This window comes from Bombina bombina, chromosome 5 (assembly GCF_027579735.1).
Source record: "Bombina bombina isolate aBomBom1 chromosome 5, aBomBom1.pri, whole genome shotgun sequence".
In the NCBI taxonomy this organism is placed as follows: Eukaryota; Metazoa; Chordata; class Amphibia; order Anura; family Bombinatoridae; genus Bombina; species Bombina bombina.
This window is the reverse complement of record NC_069503.1, coordinates 356,882,489-356,900,084: the sequence shown is the minus strand read 5'-3', so window position 1 is coordinate 356,900,084 and position 17,596 is coordinate 356,882,489. Positions and strand designations below refer to the sequence as shown.

The 17,596-nt window shown below is 40.4% G+C and overlaps 1 protein-coding gene across 1 annotated transcript in view; it reads left to right on the top strand.

The window, feature by feature from the left end:
* GSDME (gasdermin E) overlaps nucleotides 1–17,596 on the top strand; it is a 229,707-nt gene that overhangs the window by 130,325 nt on the left and 81,786 nt on the right. Inside the window, exons 5-6 of the mRNA XM_053715729.1 lie at nucleotides 10,314–10,441; nucleotides 13,867–14,050. Coding sequence (XP_053571704.1) covers nucleotides 10,314–10,441; nucleotides 13,867–14,050 — 312 coding nt within the window. The remainder of the gene's footprint in view (nucleotides 1–10,313; nucleotides 10,442–13,866; nucleotides 14,051–17,596) is intronic.

Sequence of the window (17,596 nt, the reverse complement as noted above, 5' to 3'; positions counted from 1 at the left end):
TACGAGACTGCTGGACAGCAGCCTCCTGAAAGGATTACAGCTCACTCTACTAGAGCGGTGGCTTCCACATGGGCTTTTAAAAATGATGCTTCTGTTGAACAGATTTGTAAGGCTGCGACTTGGTCTTCGCTTCATACCTTTTACAAATTTTACAAATTTTATACTTTTGCTTCTTCGGAGGCTATTTTTGGGAGAAAAGTTCTTCAAGCAGTGGTGCCTTCTGTTTAACCATCTGTCTTGTCCCTCCCGTTCATCCGTGACCTGTAGCTTTGGTATTGTATCCCACAAGTAAAAGATGAATCCGTGGACTCGTCGTACCTTATAGAAGAAAAGTAAATTTATGCTTACCTGATAAATTAATTTCTTCTAGTGTACGACGAGTCCATGGCCCGCCCTGTCATTTTAAGACAGATTATATTTTTTTATTTTAAACTTCAGTCACCTCTGCACCTTGTAGTTTCTCCTTTTTCTTCCTGTACCTTCGGTCGAATGACTGGGGGGTGGAACTAAGGGAGGAGCTATATAGACAGCTCTGCTGTGGTGCTCTTTGCCACTTCCTGTTAGCAGGAGGATAATATCCCACAAGTAAAGGATGAATCCGTGGACTCGTCGTACCATAGAAGAAATTAATTTATCAGGTAAGCATAAATTTACTTTTTTCTTCCTAATGGGAAAGAGTCCACAGCTGCATTCATTACTTGTGGGAAAATTATACCCAAGCCAAACAGGACACTGAATGCCAAGAACGGGAGGGTAAGAGGCGGCCCAATCTGAGGGCACCAGGACTGAAACACATTCCATAATTTAAAAAAGTCCCGCTTTATCCAAAAGCAGGGAGCCAAAACATGAAGAAAAAAGGGCCCCAAGGACACAAACAGTCCATAGCCTGGGTAAAAAACACATGCAACACCACCGAGCCAACAGGACTCGAATCGCCCTATCGCCCAAAGGCCGATCCCATACACACGTCCCTATAAGGGAACCCTGACCAACAACTCCCCAAAGAAGAAGCAAGGGAGAGGGAGAACTGAACCAGAACCCTGTTTTACAAAAGACAAAGCAGACTAGCTTGGGAGACTCCAGAAAGACTCACGAAATGCCAGAAAAAGGGCATCATCAGTCGAACGAGACCCAGTCGAAGACCAAAAGAGAACAAAAAGTATCTTGAGAACAGAAAACCGCACAGACGACAAAGTTGCACGCTATAGTGCAGCCACAGATAAAGGGAAAAAAAACCTTGTCCAGCTCCCCAGCTGTAGGGAACCACAGAGGAACGGAACCAGCAAAAATCAAGTTCCTAGACAAAAAAAACCTCCATGGAGAGAAAAATCAGAGATCCAATCCCCCCGAGAGCTCAGAGAGCACCTCAATAGGGACCCACTGTATCCAAAAGAAACAGAGACAGCTGAAAAGTTAAATGATGACCAGAACCACAGCTTAGGATCCTGAGATAAACAGGGACGTTCTCCACAACTGCAGAACCGCCGCAACGAGGGCCGCCCCCACACGGAAAAAAACAACCTGTCAACGACAGTGAAAAGTCCAGTGACAGAGTCCCCCCCCCACCCCTTGAACAAGAGGGAGGAACATCACCAGCCACCTCAAAAAAGTGTGACCAGAAACACGGACAGAGTCCCACCATCATAGGAACACCGAACCCAGAAGTCTATTCCCAAGGGCATTTCCATCCCTAAACCGGGGACAAAAGGAACACCCCCCCAGAGAACAAAGTCTCCCAAGGGAAACTTTGCCCCCCCTACGCAAACTCGACACAGGAGTCAAAACGAGCCAGCCCCCAAAGGAGCAGAGACTACCCAAGGTAGCAATCTCGTGGCCCCACAGCAGATACTGGTGGGGAAGATCTGAAGACAAAGTGACCCTACCAGGGCACTACAAAGGATGCTGATGCAAGGTAGAGCACCAGAACAACGGACCCCAAAGAAGTCCAGAACACATTCCCACACAGAAAAACAAAGGCCCAGAGCAGCCATAAAAAGGGGACCAGACACTCCAAAGAGAGAAAATGAAGAACCCCTTCCAGACACAACCCGAACACCAGCGGGAAAAACCGGGACAAGCATAGACAGAACTATACCAACGCCACCCGGAACCCCGGCCCAATCCCAGATCCACAAAGAAACCTTAAGAAAAAGACCCTGACCAAAATTCCGGTCAAACACTCCTTACCCGAGGAAGGAACCCGAAAAAAAAGGGAAATTTAGCAAAACCTAAGAAAGGACCGCGAAAAAACGCAGAACCGATCTCAAGGCGCTAGAACCCATGACACAGAGCAAAACTCAGCGGCATTTAGAAACTAGGGTCCCACGTTGGTGCCCGACCCTAAGAGGGTGGAGAAAATTCTGGAAAAAAAACAACCGAAATGAACAAGGCGACCCCAATGAAACCGGGTTCCAGCTAGAAGAAGCCTCCAGCAGCGAAAAAGGTGAACTAGGCCCCAACGTGGCAAGGCACAGGCTAGCCACCCCACAGCACTGCTGCCGGATCACAGAGAATGCAGACATGATCCCGCTATGTCTCGCATACCGACAAGCGCTCCACCGCTGTTACACGAGAAGGGTCCATTAAAAGCGGAAAGAAACGAGGTCCAGAGACCCTAGGAGTCTAAAACCACCCAAAGGGTAGCAAGAAGACCAAAGACCAAAAACCGCCCTAGCGGAGAAGGCCCCGCTCCCTGAAAGGAGAACCAAAGCGATGCGGCGGAAGCCACCGACCCAGCCCCGGGAGAGAGTGGCATGCCCAATCTCTCCCGGTATGCGGACCTGAAGGCCCGGATGTAGATGTATAGAGTAGTTTGTGAAAACATACAATAAAACAAAACACACAAGGTCCCGTCAGACCCGCCAGGCGTCACTGACAACACACTGCCTCTCGCATGCTAAGCGAGCACTCTACCATTTTGAGCTATTTCCCCGGCGGGTTTGAACAACTTCCAAGGAAGTAACAAAAAGCAAGTCCATCCCAGAAATTCCTGAGGGAATAATCAAATGAAAAAGTATCCTAACTGGATGAAAGAAAAGAAGGTAGCCCGAAGGCATCCGCCAAAAAAACTCTGGGAAAGGACATGAGCGACCAACAGGAGACGATCAATATCCCAAATAGTGTAGCTCGAAGCACCATTTGATGACACAGTTCCCGACTGATAGAGGAGAGGATCCCTCAACATGGAGGAATATTCACCCCTGGAGGTAACTGGATGTACCCATCCGAAGTTGGATAATCGGGCAAGAACCCAACCGCGCAAGAACCTCCGGATCCTGCAGGCGAACCAGCGCCATTAATATATTGAAGCGGAAATGACCCATCATCTCCAAGGGAAACAAACCACCCTATGCGGAGGGAGAATTAACATTAGGGTTACCCGCAAATTTAGAGGAAGGGTGCTGATGGGAATCTGCTGCTTGAGGAACAGAGCCCCCAGAGGCTGATGGCTTAATAGGCCCCTGGTTGCCCAAGCCCAAGGAACCAGGCGCTCTAAGAAGACACAAGAGAGACTGATAAACCTGCGTCAGTGGGGCCGAAGCACCTTCCTCACAAGAGGAAGAATAGGAATCAGAAACGACAGTCTCAGCTTCAGAATGCTCCATGGTTGAAACCAAAGAGAAAATTAGGACAATATAAAAAAACGAACGGCACCTGACACCCACAATGGCTGGGGCACTCACCACCTCCTATGACAAGATCCAAACGAAGCAGAAAATCTTAGTCGCCACACGGTCAGGAATGCGAAAGCATAACAAACCCAGCAGAACAACGCCCGGTCATAAGGTAAACCGTTAAGTCCCAAAAAGCAGGCCAGAAAAAGGCGGCAACTAGGCCCCACTAAATCCTTCAAGCAATTCTCCCGTCTTAGCCCTAGAACCAATACACAAAGCAGGTAGATCACATAAGAGATCCCCACCCTGTTCACAAATCCCCCCTAAGGGAGGAATTATCCCATGATTCCCAGATCCGAACAGAGGAGTCTCACTGAGACCCATACCTATCTGTCACATAACATTCATATTGATAAAATGAAACCATCTTATCGGACTGCCCTTCAAGTGTGACGGATAGTAGCGTCGCCTCCATCATGGACTTGAGAGAAGACAGCAGGTAGTGAAGCGAAGAGTCGGCAACGCCAAGTGCTAGAGGAGCTGTTAATACGAATCGGGATGGTGTCGCAGAAAGAACTCCCACTGCATCTCCGGACTCACTGAGAGACTAAAAGGACTATTTAAAACTCCTGTCCCATTGCGAAGAGTACTACCCTCCATGAGAGACACACTTTACATAAAAATTAACACGTAATAAAAGTATTTTCTTTAGGGGGCGGAGCTTAACGTTGAAGGAGCAAGACGTGTCTTGGAAGAGCTCCTGATCATATACTAAATTCACGAGCTAATTAGTGCCTTTTTCTGCAATTCCCACATTGTCAAACTTACTAAGGGACTCAGGGGTCCTACCATCTCTTTTCTAGCCTGCAAATGGGGATTTAACACGACTTTTCAGCCGCAAAACGGACTCTCCAGCGGTGTGGCCTAGGGGACTTGCCAATGGCCTCTAGCTGAGTGAATTTAGACTGCTACGCATCAACCTTCCCAGCTGACTGGATCACAAGCCCGTTCTGGAGTGAACGGCAAAGCTTGTTGTAGCTACGGTGATCTCAATACCACCTTCACAGCCTCACACATGGAGGATATTTTGCAACGCTTACAAGTCATCTTTGCGAACTTTGAAGCGGCAATGCTTGGCCATATCCATACTCACTTTGTGATTGCACGAAATGAGAAGCTGCCGATCAGTGCTCCTTTGCCACCACTGCAGGAAGGGCCGCCACATACTGCAAAGCAGGAGCGAGGTGCTGAGCGTATTAAACCTATCTGGACTAACCTGACCTCATGGAATACGGACGCCCCAGGGGAGCAGATCTCAGATTTCCTAATTTGCGGGTCTGGAGATATAGCTGATGTGTATAATGATCTGCAAAACGATGCAACATCCCTATATAGCGTGACAAGATTGGAGTCGAGAGGCCCTGACTTCTGGTCTGAAAATTTCACATACCTGTTTTGTGGATAACATAAGCATAGAGGAAATAACCCAACTTCTGCATGAAAAAGAGAGATGGGAGGCAGCGGCCTCACTAACAGCACGCTCTTATCGCAACACTGTCGACTCTGACCTGCAGTTATGGATAAACGCATATGCAGCTCCTCACACATGAAACAAAATTTCTGCCACTCTCCTGATACAAACCAGCAGACGGGCTGGTGTGGGGTAGGCTGCTGAGTCCTTTTTTGAGACTGTACTGTTGGATTATTGTAGATATCCTTTTAGCTTTAGATCTCTAAAAATGTTAAGTAGCATCTTGAATTTAGTTTGTTAATTAACAATATGTACTCAGTTCATAATCCTTGTTTGAACTGCTCTACTAGAATTAAGTTAGGGAGCTTGGCAGTAAATAATATTGAGTCCAATGTCACTTATATTGCAACTCTTAAGTGGGAGACAGAAAATAGGTTAAGAAACCTTTATATCAGCAGTACAATGTGCTATATGCTCATTGAGGGTTAACGTTAGGGTGAAGGCAAGCTCTTTCTCTCTACTGCAGTGTACCATGTGATGTTTCTTGTAATGCTTTATTGTTTTCTGTATATGGCAACTGGTTGAACATTTTCTTTTTGTGAACAATCTTTGTTACCCTCTACTTCATGCTAGAATTCATGTAGCCAGCTTATTCGGCAAAGCTAACTTCTTACACAACCCTGTCTAATTATAGATTATTAAAAAACTTAAGTTGAAACTATAGATACACATGCATCTATGACTGCAACACTGTAAAACCTAACCATTTCAATGTTATACCTTCATAAATCTGGGTATTTTATATAGCTAGCTCCCATGGGGGGTTCTATTGGTACTTTGGACTAACTGCGCCATACAGCTGTACCCAATAATATTACGTTAGTTAACGCTGACTACAAATAACACACAGTGTATATTATGGTGTTCATAACACCATATTCTGTTTTAATGTAATTAGCTACCGTCATATTGGTTGCGAAGTGATTTGCCTCTATATTACTACACCATTGTTTCATATAATGTGTGGATATTTTTAATGTCTGCGGTATCTATTATTTAGCCCTAAACATGTGGTTCCCCTTACTGTGAGGCATAGGGCCCGTGCCCGCAGGGTGCGAGAGCATTGTATGTTATAATTGACTGCCTTCTTGGCCGCATTACAAAATGGAGTCCCTGACTTCTGCTGGGCTCCTAGTTTTGGAGATAGTTACAATCTTGTAACCACATACATATTAGACTGCCATTTCTGTGCCCAAGATATAATCAAAAGTGTATGTTATGTTGGGTTTCCATTGTTGACTCTAAAATACTTCCCTAATGTAATTATTAACTCAGAGGTATACTGGTGTATGAGACTAGAGATATTTTTTACCCCATATGTTACACTTGGTAACTTATATTTTAGTTCTCCAACTTATGGTATATAACAATGTAGTCTAAGATAACATAGGCCACTGTTTAGCCAGATACACTTATGTAAGAATTGCTGTCATCCTTATAGGTGTATATTTGATTCCTACCAAGTCTCACCACTAGAGGGGAGTCAAGGATCAGTGATCTAATGTACATAACAGATCTTACTTGGTCACCTGTATTAGCAGGAACTTTCCAATACCAAAAGGCTACATGTGATCTGTCTAGACTTTTAATAGCCCGTTAGTGATCCTATTGATGAAGACACGGAATATCCGTCCCCAGGCTTATTAGACTGCAATATTCCACCCTCTTCCTGTTGCCAGGAATATCTATTTTGTAAACTCCCCTATAGGTGACAGATGAAAGGTAAATTCCTCTAAAATAGTATGTTAATACCAATGCTCTACTTAGCAATATTTTATTTAGCTCCTTACACCTACATAAAGCTCCCTGTATGTCACCACTAGCTCCCTCCCACCACCATTGCGCTTACTAGGTAAGCATGGGAAAATACATCCCCTAGAAACCCTGTTTTCCTGTTCATGTTCTCCTTTTAAATCCCTATTAGTGCATAATATCTAATTAAGGGTCCATGAGAGACCCAGCTTATCCTTTAGGGATTATACTCCATTTCTCATTTTCTTACAGTTTAAGGAGAAACACAGATATATAGATTATTTTACAATTAAAATAAAAATGAGGTTCTAATATATAGGTTCAGTGTTATTTTGTACAATAATTCTGTTTTGCCCTTTTGAGTATACATAGGCATTTATATTGTGAAAGTAATACGCTGCGCTGGGATACTCAAACAAACCAATCACTGCTGTAACCGTTATCTATACTGTATGTAATTAAACTTGTGTGTATTCTTTTATTTCTGAACAACCTCAATAAACATAAATAAAATAGAAAAAAATATATATTTTCTTTAAAAAATAAATCTTCTGACACTTATCTGCCAACCTCCTGGGACGAAAGGCAAAGAATGACTGGGGGATAGGGGAAGTGGGAGGAGTATTTAATCCTTTGGCTGGTGTGTCTTTGCCTCCTCCTGGTAGCCAGGTTCTTATTTCCCATAAGTAATGAATGCGGCTGTGGACTCTTTCCCATTAGGATGAAAACTGGATATACATAAATCTGCAATATGCTTTCATTATTTATTTATTTATTCCCCTTTTCCTGTGATTACACTCTGAAATTGTGAGCTTTTCAGTTCCTGTGAGAAATGGAAGTGCAGAACACTGTTATGTTCCACACAGCCATTGGCTGCACACTCTAGTAACCTATTTATAACTGTCCATAATTGGCCACAGCAGAGAAAGAAACCTAAGTTACAACACGGCAGCATCCATTGCTTTATAGACCCTAAAAGTTTAACAACAACTAATGAAACTTTACAAAAACACATCTATCTGTTATTTTTAGACTAATCTTTTCTTTGAATGCATCATTCTATCTAGCATTTATTTTGTGTTTAATGTTCCTTTAAGGCTCTAAAACCCTTACAAAAATATAGTGTATCAACTGGAAGCATGTCAAACCTTTTGCACATTTATGCCACTTTTTTCCCCAGAAATATACTGAGTTTTAAGGTTGTTCACTGCAAAGATTGTGATAACTTATGTTCCTGAAAATGAGTTTGTCAATAGCAACTGTATGTATGCATAAGGTATATGTATGTATGTGTAAGGTGTATGTATGTGTAAGGTGTATGTATGTATGCATAAGGTATATGTATGTATGCATAAGGTATATGTATGTATGTGTAAGGTATATGTATGTATGTGTAAGGTGTATGTGTGTATGCATAAGGTATATGTATGTATGTGTAAGGTGTATGTATGTATGCATAAGGTATATGTATGTATGTGTAAGGTGTATGTATGTATGCATAAGGTATATGTATGTATGTGTAAGGTGTATGTATGTATGTGTAAGGTATATGTATGTATGCATAAGGTATATGTATGTATGTGTAAGGTGTATGTATGTATGCATAAGGTATATGTATGTATGTGTAAGGTGTATGTATGTATGCATAAGGTATATGTATGTATGTGTAAGGTGTATGTATGTATGTGTAAGGTATATGTATGTATGCATAAGGTATATGTATGTATGTGTAAGGTGTATGTATGTATGTATGTGTAAGGTGTATGTATGTATGCATAAGGTATATGTATGTATGTGTAAGGTATATGTATGTATGTGTAAGGTGTATGTGTGTATGCATAAGGTATATGTATGTATGTGTAAGGTGTATGTATGTATGCATAAGGTATATGTATGTATGTGTAAGGTGTATGTATGTATGCATAAGGTATATGTATGTATGTGTAAGGTATATGTATGTATGTGTAAGGTGTATGTATGTATGCGTAAGGTATATGTATGTATGTGTAAGGTGTATGTATGTATGCATAAGGTATATGTATGTATGTGTAAGGTGTATGTATGTATGCATAAGGTATATGTATGTATGCATAAGGTATATGTATGTATGTGTAAGGTGTATGTATGTATGTCTAAGGTGTATGTATGTATGCGTAAGGTGTATGTATGTATGTGTAAGGTGTATGTATGTATGTGTAAGGTGTATGTATGTATGTGTAAGGTATATGTATGTATGTGTAAGGTGTATGTATGTATGCGTAAGGTGTATGTATGTATGCGTAAGGTGTATGTATGTATGTATGTATGTATGCGTAAGGTGTATGTATGTATGTATGTATGCATAAGGTGTATGTATGTATGCGTAAGGTGTATGTATGTATGTATGTATGTATGTATGCGTAAGGTGTATGTATGTATGTATGTATGCATAAGGTGTATGTATGTATGTATGCATAAGGTGTATGTATGTATGTATGTGTTAGGTGTATGTATGTATGCATAAGGTGTATGTATGTATGTATGCGTAAGGTATATGTATGTATGTGTAAGGTGTATGTATGTATGCATAAGGTATATGTATGTACGTGTAAGGTGTATGTAAGCAGATTTGAAGACACATTGATAGTGACTCAGAAAAAGTAATTTGCTATTACTATTGTATGTTCAGTAACATGGCCAGTTGGTGACACATGCAGCGTATATGCAGTTTTACATTCTCCTGCTGTGTCCTATTTCCCGTGCTATGTCTGACTCCCTACATGACATAGAGCTGCGTCCCAGGATGTTGCCGGTTTGTTTTGTGAAAACACCATACGTGTATCGTGTAATTGAATTCTTACTTATTTGTTATGGAAACCTGAAGATAAAATACATGAAAGTATATAGGAAAACGCTAATCATAGTATATAAAACCTGCAATATTTTAGATTGGTTTCAGTGTGTTTTTTAAATACAAAAGCACAGCACCAGTAGGAGTATAACAAAACTGCTCCTCAATATGGACCTTTTGGGCTGAATTTGTTGTTGTTTTCTGCATTACACTGAGCCCAGTTTTCCATCCATTCCTGCTGAACTGTGTTTAAATGACTCATATAAAAAGGCAGCGTTTGTTGTATGCTTTGTGGCTTTATTGCAGTGCTAGAAAATGGCTAAATGGCTTTGAAAGCTATTATGAATAATGAAACAGGTATTGACAATAGTAGAGAACTTGTTACAGGCTGCGTTTTATCAGGGCTGCTCCTTTGTGTTGGACTGAATACAACTATCTATTTGATGGTAATAAATCTCACAATGTCTTTTGTAGCAATGAATCTCTTTTATTAAAATGTTGTTTATCTTCTATTAATGCTACGCATTTGGGCTTTTACTGTTGTTATAGTAAAAAAGGACTCATGTATTTCTTTTTCTTTTAAAAGATATAACACATTTGAAGAAACAGTTTTTAATATTGGAAAGGCTTCCTACGGACCAGCGTCAAGAGCTTTATCAAATGTTTTGTGAAAACTTATATGATGGACACATAGTTGTTCACCTACAAACGCTGGTAAGATCACTCGCCTCTAAATTCTGAGCTTTATCAATAGGTTAACTCTAGTGTGAGAATAAAAAAGTAATGCATTCAAAGTTAGCCCCTTCACAACCACTGTCACCAGCTGCCAATGTTTTACAGGCAAAATGGTGACATTGCTCAACTTGCTGTTAATCTCGTTAAAGAGAATCCCCATAATTGTTTTTTATGTGTATAAAAAAAAGAAGCTTTGTGATGTACAGTCATTGGGGCCCATTTATCAAGCTCTGTATGGAGCTTGAAAGGCCGTGTTTCTGGCGAGCCTTCAGACTCGCCAGAAACACCAGTTATGAAGACCGCTGCTCCATAACCTGTCCTCCTGCTCTGAGGAGGCAGACAGACATCGCGGGAAATCAACCTGATCGAGTTGATTGACACCCCCTGCTAGCGGCCGAATGACCGCAAATCTGCAGGGGGCGGCGTTGCACCAGCAGTTCACAAGAGCTGCTGGTGCAATGCTGAATGCGGAGAGCGCATTGTTTTTCGCATTCAGCGATGTCTGTCGAACATGATCCGCTGATCGGATCATGCCGGACAGACATTTGATAAATAGGCCCCATTATTTTTTCCCTCTTTCCTTATATAAATTCTGCTTTTTCCATTGCCCATGGAAACCATGTAGTAGATCCTAAAGGTTCTAGAACCCTTGACCCTACAACATTCAATGCAATGATTGCTTGGTCAGTGTTGTAACTCATTGATATCTGTCCTTAACTGGCCATAGCAAAGGATATTAGATAAACAATACTCAAAAGGCTTTTCAAATGACTTGTCTGCATTACAACACAATGGGCCAGATTACAAGTGGAGCACTAAATATAGTTTTTGTGAAAGTGATATTTGCTCTCTACTGAGTAATTCCAGCGGGCGCTAATGTGCGCTGCTGGAATTACAAGTTGACATCAATTTGAACGCAAGCTTACATTCACATTGCTGGGAAGCATTGCGCTCACGAGAGCTTTCTTCCATAGGCTCCAATGGGAGCCTCGTTCTGATGCAGTCATACACGGCACAGAACCAAAGTGCAGCTTAGGGGGTAAGTCACCCAGTGATGGTAGCTAATTGTAAATATATATGTATATGCTTATATACATATATATTTGTGTGTTCATATGTGTGGATATACACATATAAACACATAACTTCAATCAACTTTACCCCCAAAATACTGCCTAGTGCAGTTATTTAAATAAAAAAAAAAAGCAAATTTTTTTGTATTTTTTAATAAAATACACTACACTGTATTTTGGAGGCATTTTGGGCACATTTATAAAATTAACCAGAGATCTGATCCCTGGTTAATTTTTTAAGTGCTAATTACTACCACGAGCTCCACTTAGCCCAGTGCTTTTAAATATTTACTGTATATGCAGATTCTTTGCATATATTTATTATTGCTTATATGTAATTATACATGTATAACAATGGGGAGTGGGCTAAATAGGGTGTGCTATACAGAGAGGTCCAGCTGTTTTATCTAGCAAAATGTAATCTGGTGAGTTTTTCTCAAAATTGGCACAATGCTTATTGCACTGATAGAATAAGATGTTTACGCAAAAGTAAAGGCAAATTCTGGGCAGTACACTAAAAACAAGAAACCAGAGGAATTTGATTTTGAATGTATTTAATACAATTTTGCTCTCAATGCCTCTATCCCCTGTGAGAGTCTGCATATTAGAGAGCTTCACTACCTTCCAGGGCAGGCAGCTTACCACTCACCAGGTCAAGCAGCTTACCACTCACCAGAGGAGGCAGCTTATACCACTCACCAGGGCAAGCAGCTTACCACTCACCAGAGGCGGCAGCTTATACCACTCATCAGGGCAGGCAGCTTACCACTCATCAGGGCAGGCAGCTTACCACTCACCAGAGCAGGCAGCTTACCACTCACCAGGGCAGGCAGCTTACCACTCACCAGGGCAGGCAGCTTACCACTCACCAGAGCAGGCAGCTTACCACTCACCAGGGCAGGCAGCTTACCACTCACCAGGGCAAGCAGCTTACCACTCACCAGGGCAAGCAGCTTACCACTCACCAGAGCAGGCAGCTTATACCACTCACTAGGGCAGGCAGCTTATACCACTCACTAGGGCAGGCAGCTTACCACTCACCAGGGCAGGCAGCTTACCACTCACCAGAGCAGGCAGCTTACCACTCACCAGGGCTTACACATTCAACCCCTTTTTTAGAACATTAAGTGAGGATGACCATTGCGATGATCAGTTAGATGCATTCACTCTATGCCGACAAATTTAGAGACTGAGGCTCTTGGTTTAATTTACGCTGCGACAAACTGCCTTAATAGTGCTGTATGTATTTACCCAGCATCTACAAATAAAATGACTCAAGCCACTGTGTTTTTCCTCCCACTTGAGCTTGGTGATATTGCCAATAGCATGTTCTCTAAAAATATTTCTGCGCAAGAAGAGGCTATAAATCTCCCACTACAGGTTCAGATTGCTTTTCTAGGCAGCTACATTTTAAACATTTTATTCCCTGTTCCGCTGCTGACAGTCTCTGAGTAAGGGTGCCTAATCCTAATGCCGAATGTGTGTCTGCCAATAGAATGCTTCAGTATTAGGCACCTAAAATAATTTCTTTAGTGTATTAAGTTATTATATTACTTTATGACTCAATTTGTTATTTGCTGACATGATACAAGCCCTCATTGTTCTCTGAGCAACTGTAGTATTTAAAATGCTGGTGCACTGAGAATATTTAGCTATACTTCACATGCAGAGAAAATTGTAATTTTTTTACTAGAAGCATTTTTACCAATACATGTATATTGCAAATATTTTTATATTCAAAGATGTAATTCATCTATGTGCATTTTAATTTTGACCAGAATGTCTCTTTAACTATATTTGAGGTAGGATTCTGGCTTCTCCATTTTCACAAAAACCCTGAATTTTTTTTCATCTCATCATCATTAATACCTCTGAGAATTTTATTAATCTATTATTTTAGCACTTTAATTTACCCTCTTGTATTTAATAACATGAAAAAGCAGTGGAGCTAATGAGCGACATTTTACATATGGAGACAATAGCAGTGTGTAAGCACAACAATTTACATAAGTAAATTCTATTCTCCCTATCTCTCATCTGTATTGTACTTAAAAAAAAAAATATATATATATAATATAGAGCCAGCGTTGATAATACTAAGCCAAACACAGGATGTCTCATGGGCTGTGAAAGTGTAGCTTGCTTTAGGTTGCTTATCGCCTTAATTCATTTTTTTCCCAGTTCTTTTTTTTTTTTGCCCTGTTTCATTCAAACCACTTTTAGTCTCTTCTGCTCTGCCAAGCAGAGAACCATTTGAACATAACGATCAAATGTGAGAGTTTTTTCTTTAGATCCTAATGATTAGCTCATGATTATTTTCCACTCCTGTAGGTAGAAGAAATCTGTTCAGGCTACAAGCCCAACCTGACAATACTGGATGATTTAAGCCCTTCTCATAAGCAAAAGGCACTGCATTTTCTGCACCTTATAGAATACGATACTCACAATCAAAATCTGCATCAAGATAAAGTGGATATACTTTTTGCATTACACCTGCTCATCAGTGCTTTGGATGGTAAATTACTTAATTTTTTCCTCCTTTTTTTTTTTTGTCTTTCTACTTTAGGCAATTTTTTTTGTATATGTGTTTGTGTCTGTATACATATATAATATGTGTGTGTGTGTATGTGTATGTATGAGTGTATATATATATATATATATATATATATATATAAAATCCACTGAAATAAATGCACTCCCACGAACAGTAAATTTCAATTCTGCCAGGGTGCTATAGAAAGTTCAAATATCCAAGTTATAACACAAGCACTCACTGGACTTGATACAGGTGAAATAAAAAGTGTTTTATTCCATATAAACCAGTAACGTTTCGGGGTGTTCACCCCTTCATCAGACCAACAATTGTACATAGTAAATCAAACATTTTATAACCATTGAAACCCCACCCACTGTGCAAAAAAAAAACACCCAACTGTTGCCAAAGCAACCATAGAAAAGACAAATACATTGTGAATGCTCATAGTTACTAATCCTGTGTTAATATTGTACAGTGCAATAATAAACATATAGTGTAGTAATAGTGGGACCATTTGCAGAACATCAATCCTTGCTAGTGATGAAATCAAATTCTCTATTTAATACGGTATTATCACAAACCTCATTCGTTATTCATGCAATGAGAAAATGGCTGTACTGAGAAAATGGCTTCTTAAGCCCCGCCCTCATCTATGTGTAACAACAACAAGGGAATGTATCAGTGTGTCTCATAAATGTATCAAAAACTATTTGACATAACAATATCCAAACAATGTATAGATGTGTATAAAGATACAAATGTTTAGTGTAATCACTTCCAATTCCTATAGGTGTAACTACAGTCCTATATTGGACCTAGTAGTAGAGATAACAAGTCTATACTGTATATCAGCTATTGTCTAAGATATCGCTACTAATATATCCTCAGAGTTACCTACATGTAGACAAATTGATGGAAGTATTTCAACAAAATAAAACATAAAAATGCAATACCAAAGTCTAGTTAAAAATATATAATTAAAGACATAGATAAAGCTAGCATCAGGGAGCAGACGTAAATTTTCACTATGTGTATGTTACATCCATATACATATCTTAAATGTCTCATATTGGTTACATCATGGGGAAGTAAACTAAGCAATTATAAACGAATCAGATTATCAAAATCATATAGAATTAAACACATAGATAAAGCTAGCATTAGGGAGCATACATACATTTTCACTATATGTATGGTACATCCATATAAATATATCTTAAATGTCTCATTACAGTTACATCATGGGGGAAATTAAACTAAACAATTATATACGGATCAGATTAATAAGATCAATAAATCAAAGTCTATCTACAAGAAGCAGTGCCAGTCCACATTTGTGTTAAGGCTGCTGGGTTGTACAGTATCAAGCCTGTAGATCCATCGTGCTTCTAGTTGTAAAAGGCGCTGGTCCCTATTCCCACCCCTCTTCAGAGGTGGAACATGATCTATCAGTTGGAAGCATAGGTCCTTGACAGTGTGGCCCTTCTCTGCAAAGTGCCTGGCTGATCGCTGTTACCCTTGTCTATGGCAGCCCGAATGGCACTCCTATGATTGGCCATACGTTTCTTTATATATCGTCTTGTTTTCCCGATGTAAAACAGACCACAAATGCAGCTGAGCATATATATTACACATTTTGTAGTGCAGGTCAAGTAATGTTTAATCCTAAACTTCTGATTGGTATGTGGGTGTCTAAAGTCACTCACTTGTATCATAGAATGACATGTCGTGCAGCTAGGGCACCTAAATGATCCAAGTTTTTTTGGTTTTAACCAAGTTTCTCTTTTGTTACAATGTTGGGGGTCAGTATGCATCAAATGATCCCTGAGGTTTTTACCTCGCTTAAACCCCGTCCTTGGTGGTGCATATGTATCAAATGGTAAAGAGGCATCACTGTTAATAACATGCCAATCTTTCTTAAGTGTTTTAGACATCGTCCTCAATTGCGGTGAGTAAACTGTGGGGAAATTCATACGTGGAGTGACGTCCTTGGAAGGTTTGTGTTGTATCAATTCTTGCTGTGTGATATTTGATACTGTTGTCTTTGCCAACACAATGTCTTCATTACTGTAGCCACGAGAGGCAAACTTTTGTTCCATGTGTTGTACTTGGAGTTCACGTCTGTCACTGGATGTATTATTGCGTGCCACTCAAAGCATTTGTGCTCGCGGAATAGCTCTAAGAAGTGGACGAGGATGGCAGCTATCAGCATGAAGAATGGAATTGCGATCAGTTTCTTTATGATAGAGCATGGTATTTAACCCTTCACCTTCTTTGTAAATGCATAGATCCAGGAATTTTATGGACTCTTTATTGGCTGTCACTTTTAATTTAATAGGGCATGTGGAGTTGTTCAATGTTTCAGCCCAAGTGTTTAACCCCTCCTTTGTACCTCTCCATATTAGGAGGATGTCATTGATGTATCTACGATACAAAATGATCTCAGGACTTTCATACACTTGTAATACATCAACCTCAATGTGTTCCATGTATAAGTTTGCAAATGCTGGTGCCATGTTTGAGCCCATTGCTGTACCCCTGAGTTGGAGATAGTACAAATTCTCAAATCTGAAAAGATTGTTCTGCAAACATATCCTCAACAACTCAATGATAAATTCAGATGGGGGACCCACATATGGATATCTCCGTAAGGTTCTCAGGATCACCTGAATGCCTTCCTCTTGTGGGATCACAGTATACAGACTATTGACATCCATGCTTGTTAGTATGTTATCAGGTCTGATGTCTGTCACCTGTGTTAGTGTCTCAATCAAGGCCCAGGAGTCCCTCAAATAGGATCTCATATTGATCACTATCGGTTGTAGCATATGGCCCACAAATGTTGCCACTACTCTATCTCAAACAGCTCCAAATATACCAGCAGAAATTGAAGGTGCTGACACCCTTACACTGACAGAGGGGGATGCTGCTCGCATACTATTTGAAACAGAATTACCTACCAGCACACAAGTGGATACTGCTCAATCCCTGTTTTTGCACAAATTAAAACTCAAGAAAAAAGAAATAGATCTTCAATTATATGGCACATACATATCAGAATACCACAGAAAGAGGCTAATACCAAGAGGCTTTCGTATTAAGAATGTGCCCACCATTGGGAGGTCCAATCCTGAGTTTTACAATCGATGGTGTGCTGTGCTAAATAAATGCTCCTTGGATCTAATGCTCCTGGTTGTAGAGGAGGTGAGAGCACTTCTACAAACAGTAAAAATTGAACTATTGCAGTTTGAAATGGATAAAGAACCCACACTAATGCAAGACACCAGTGAAAATTGGGTTGACAAATTAACTGCACAACTTAAGGAATATAATGCGGCACTAATAGCCTTCAAGAATAAGAAATTATTATATGTTATGGATGACTGCAAGGAGAAACAAGTTTATCGCTAGACATTGGGACCAGAAGAACGCACAAGATACTACCCGAGGAGACAGAGGGTGTATACTCATCACCGACTTGCTACTGTGGATTCCAGTTCTGGATCTGACACTGAGATTACAGAC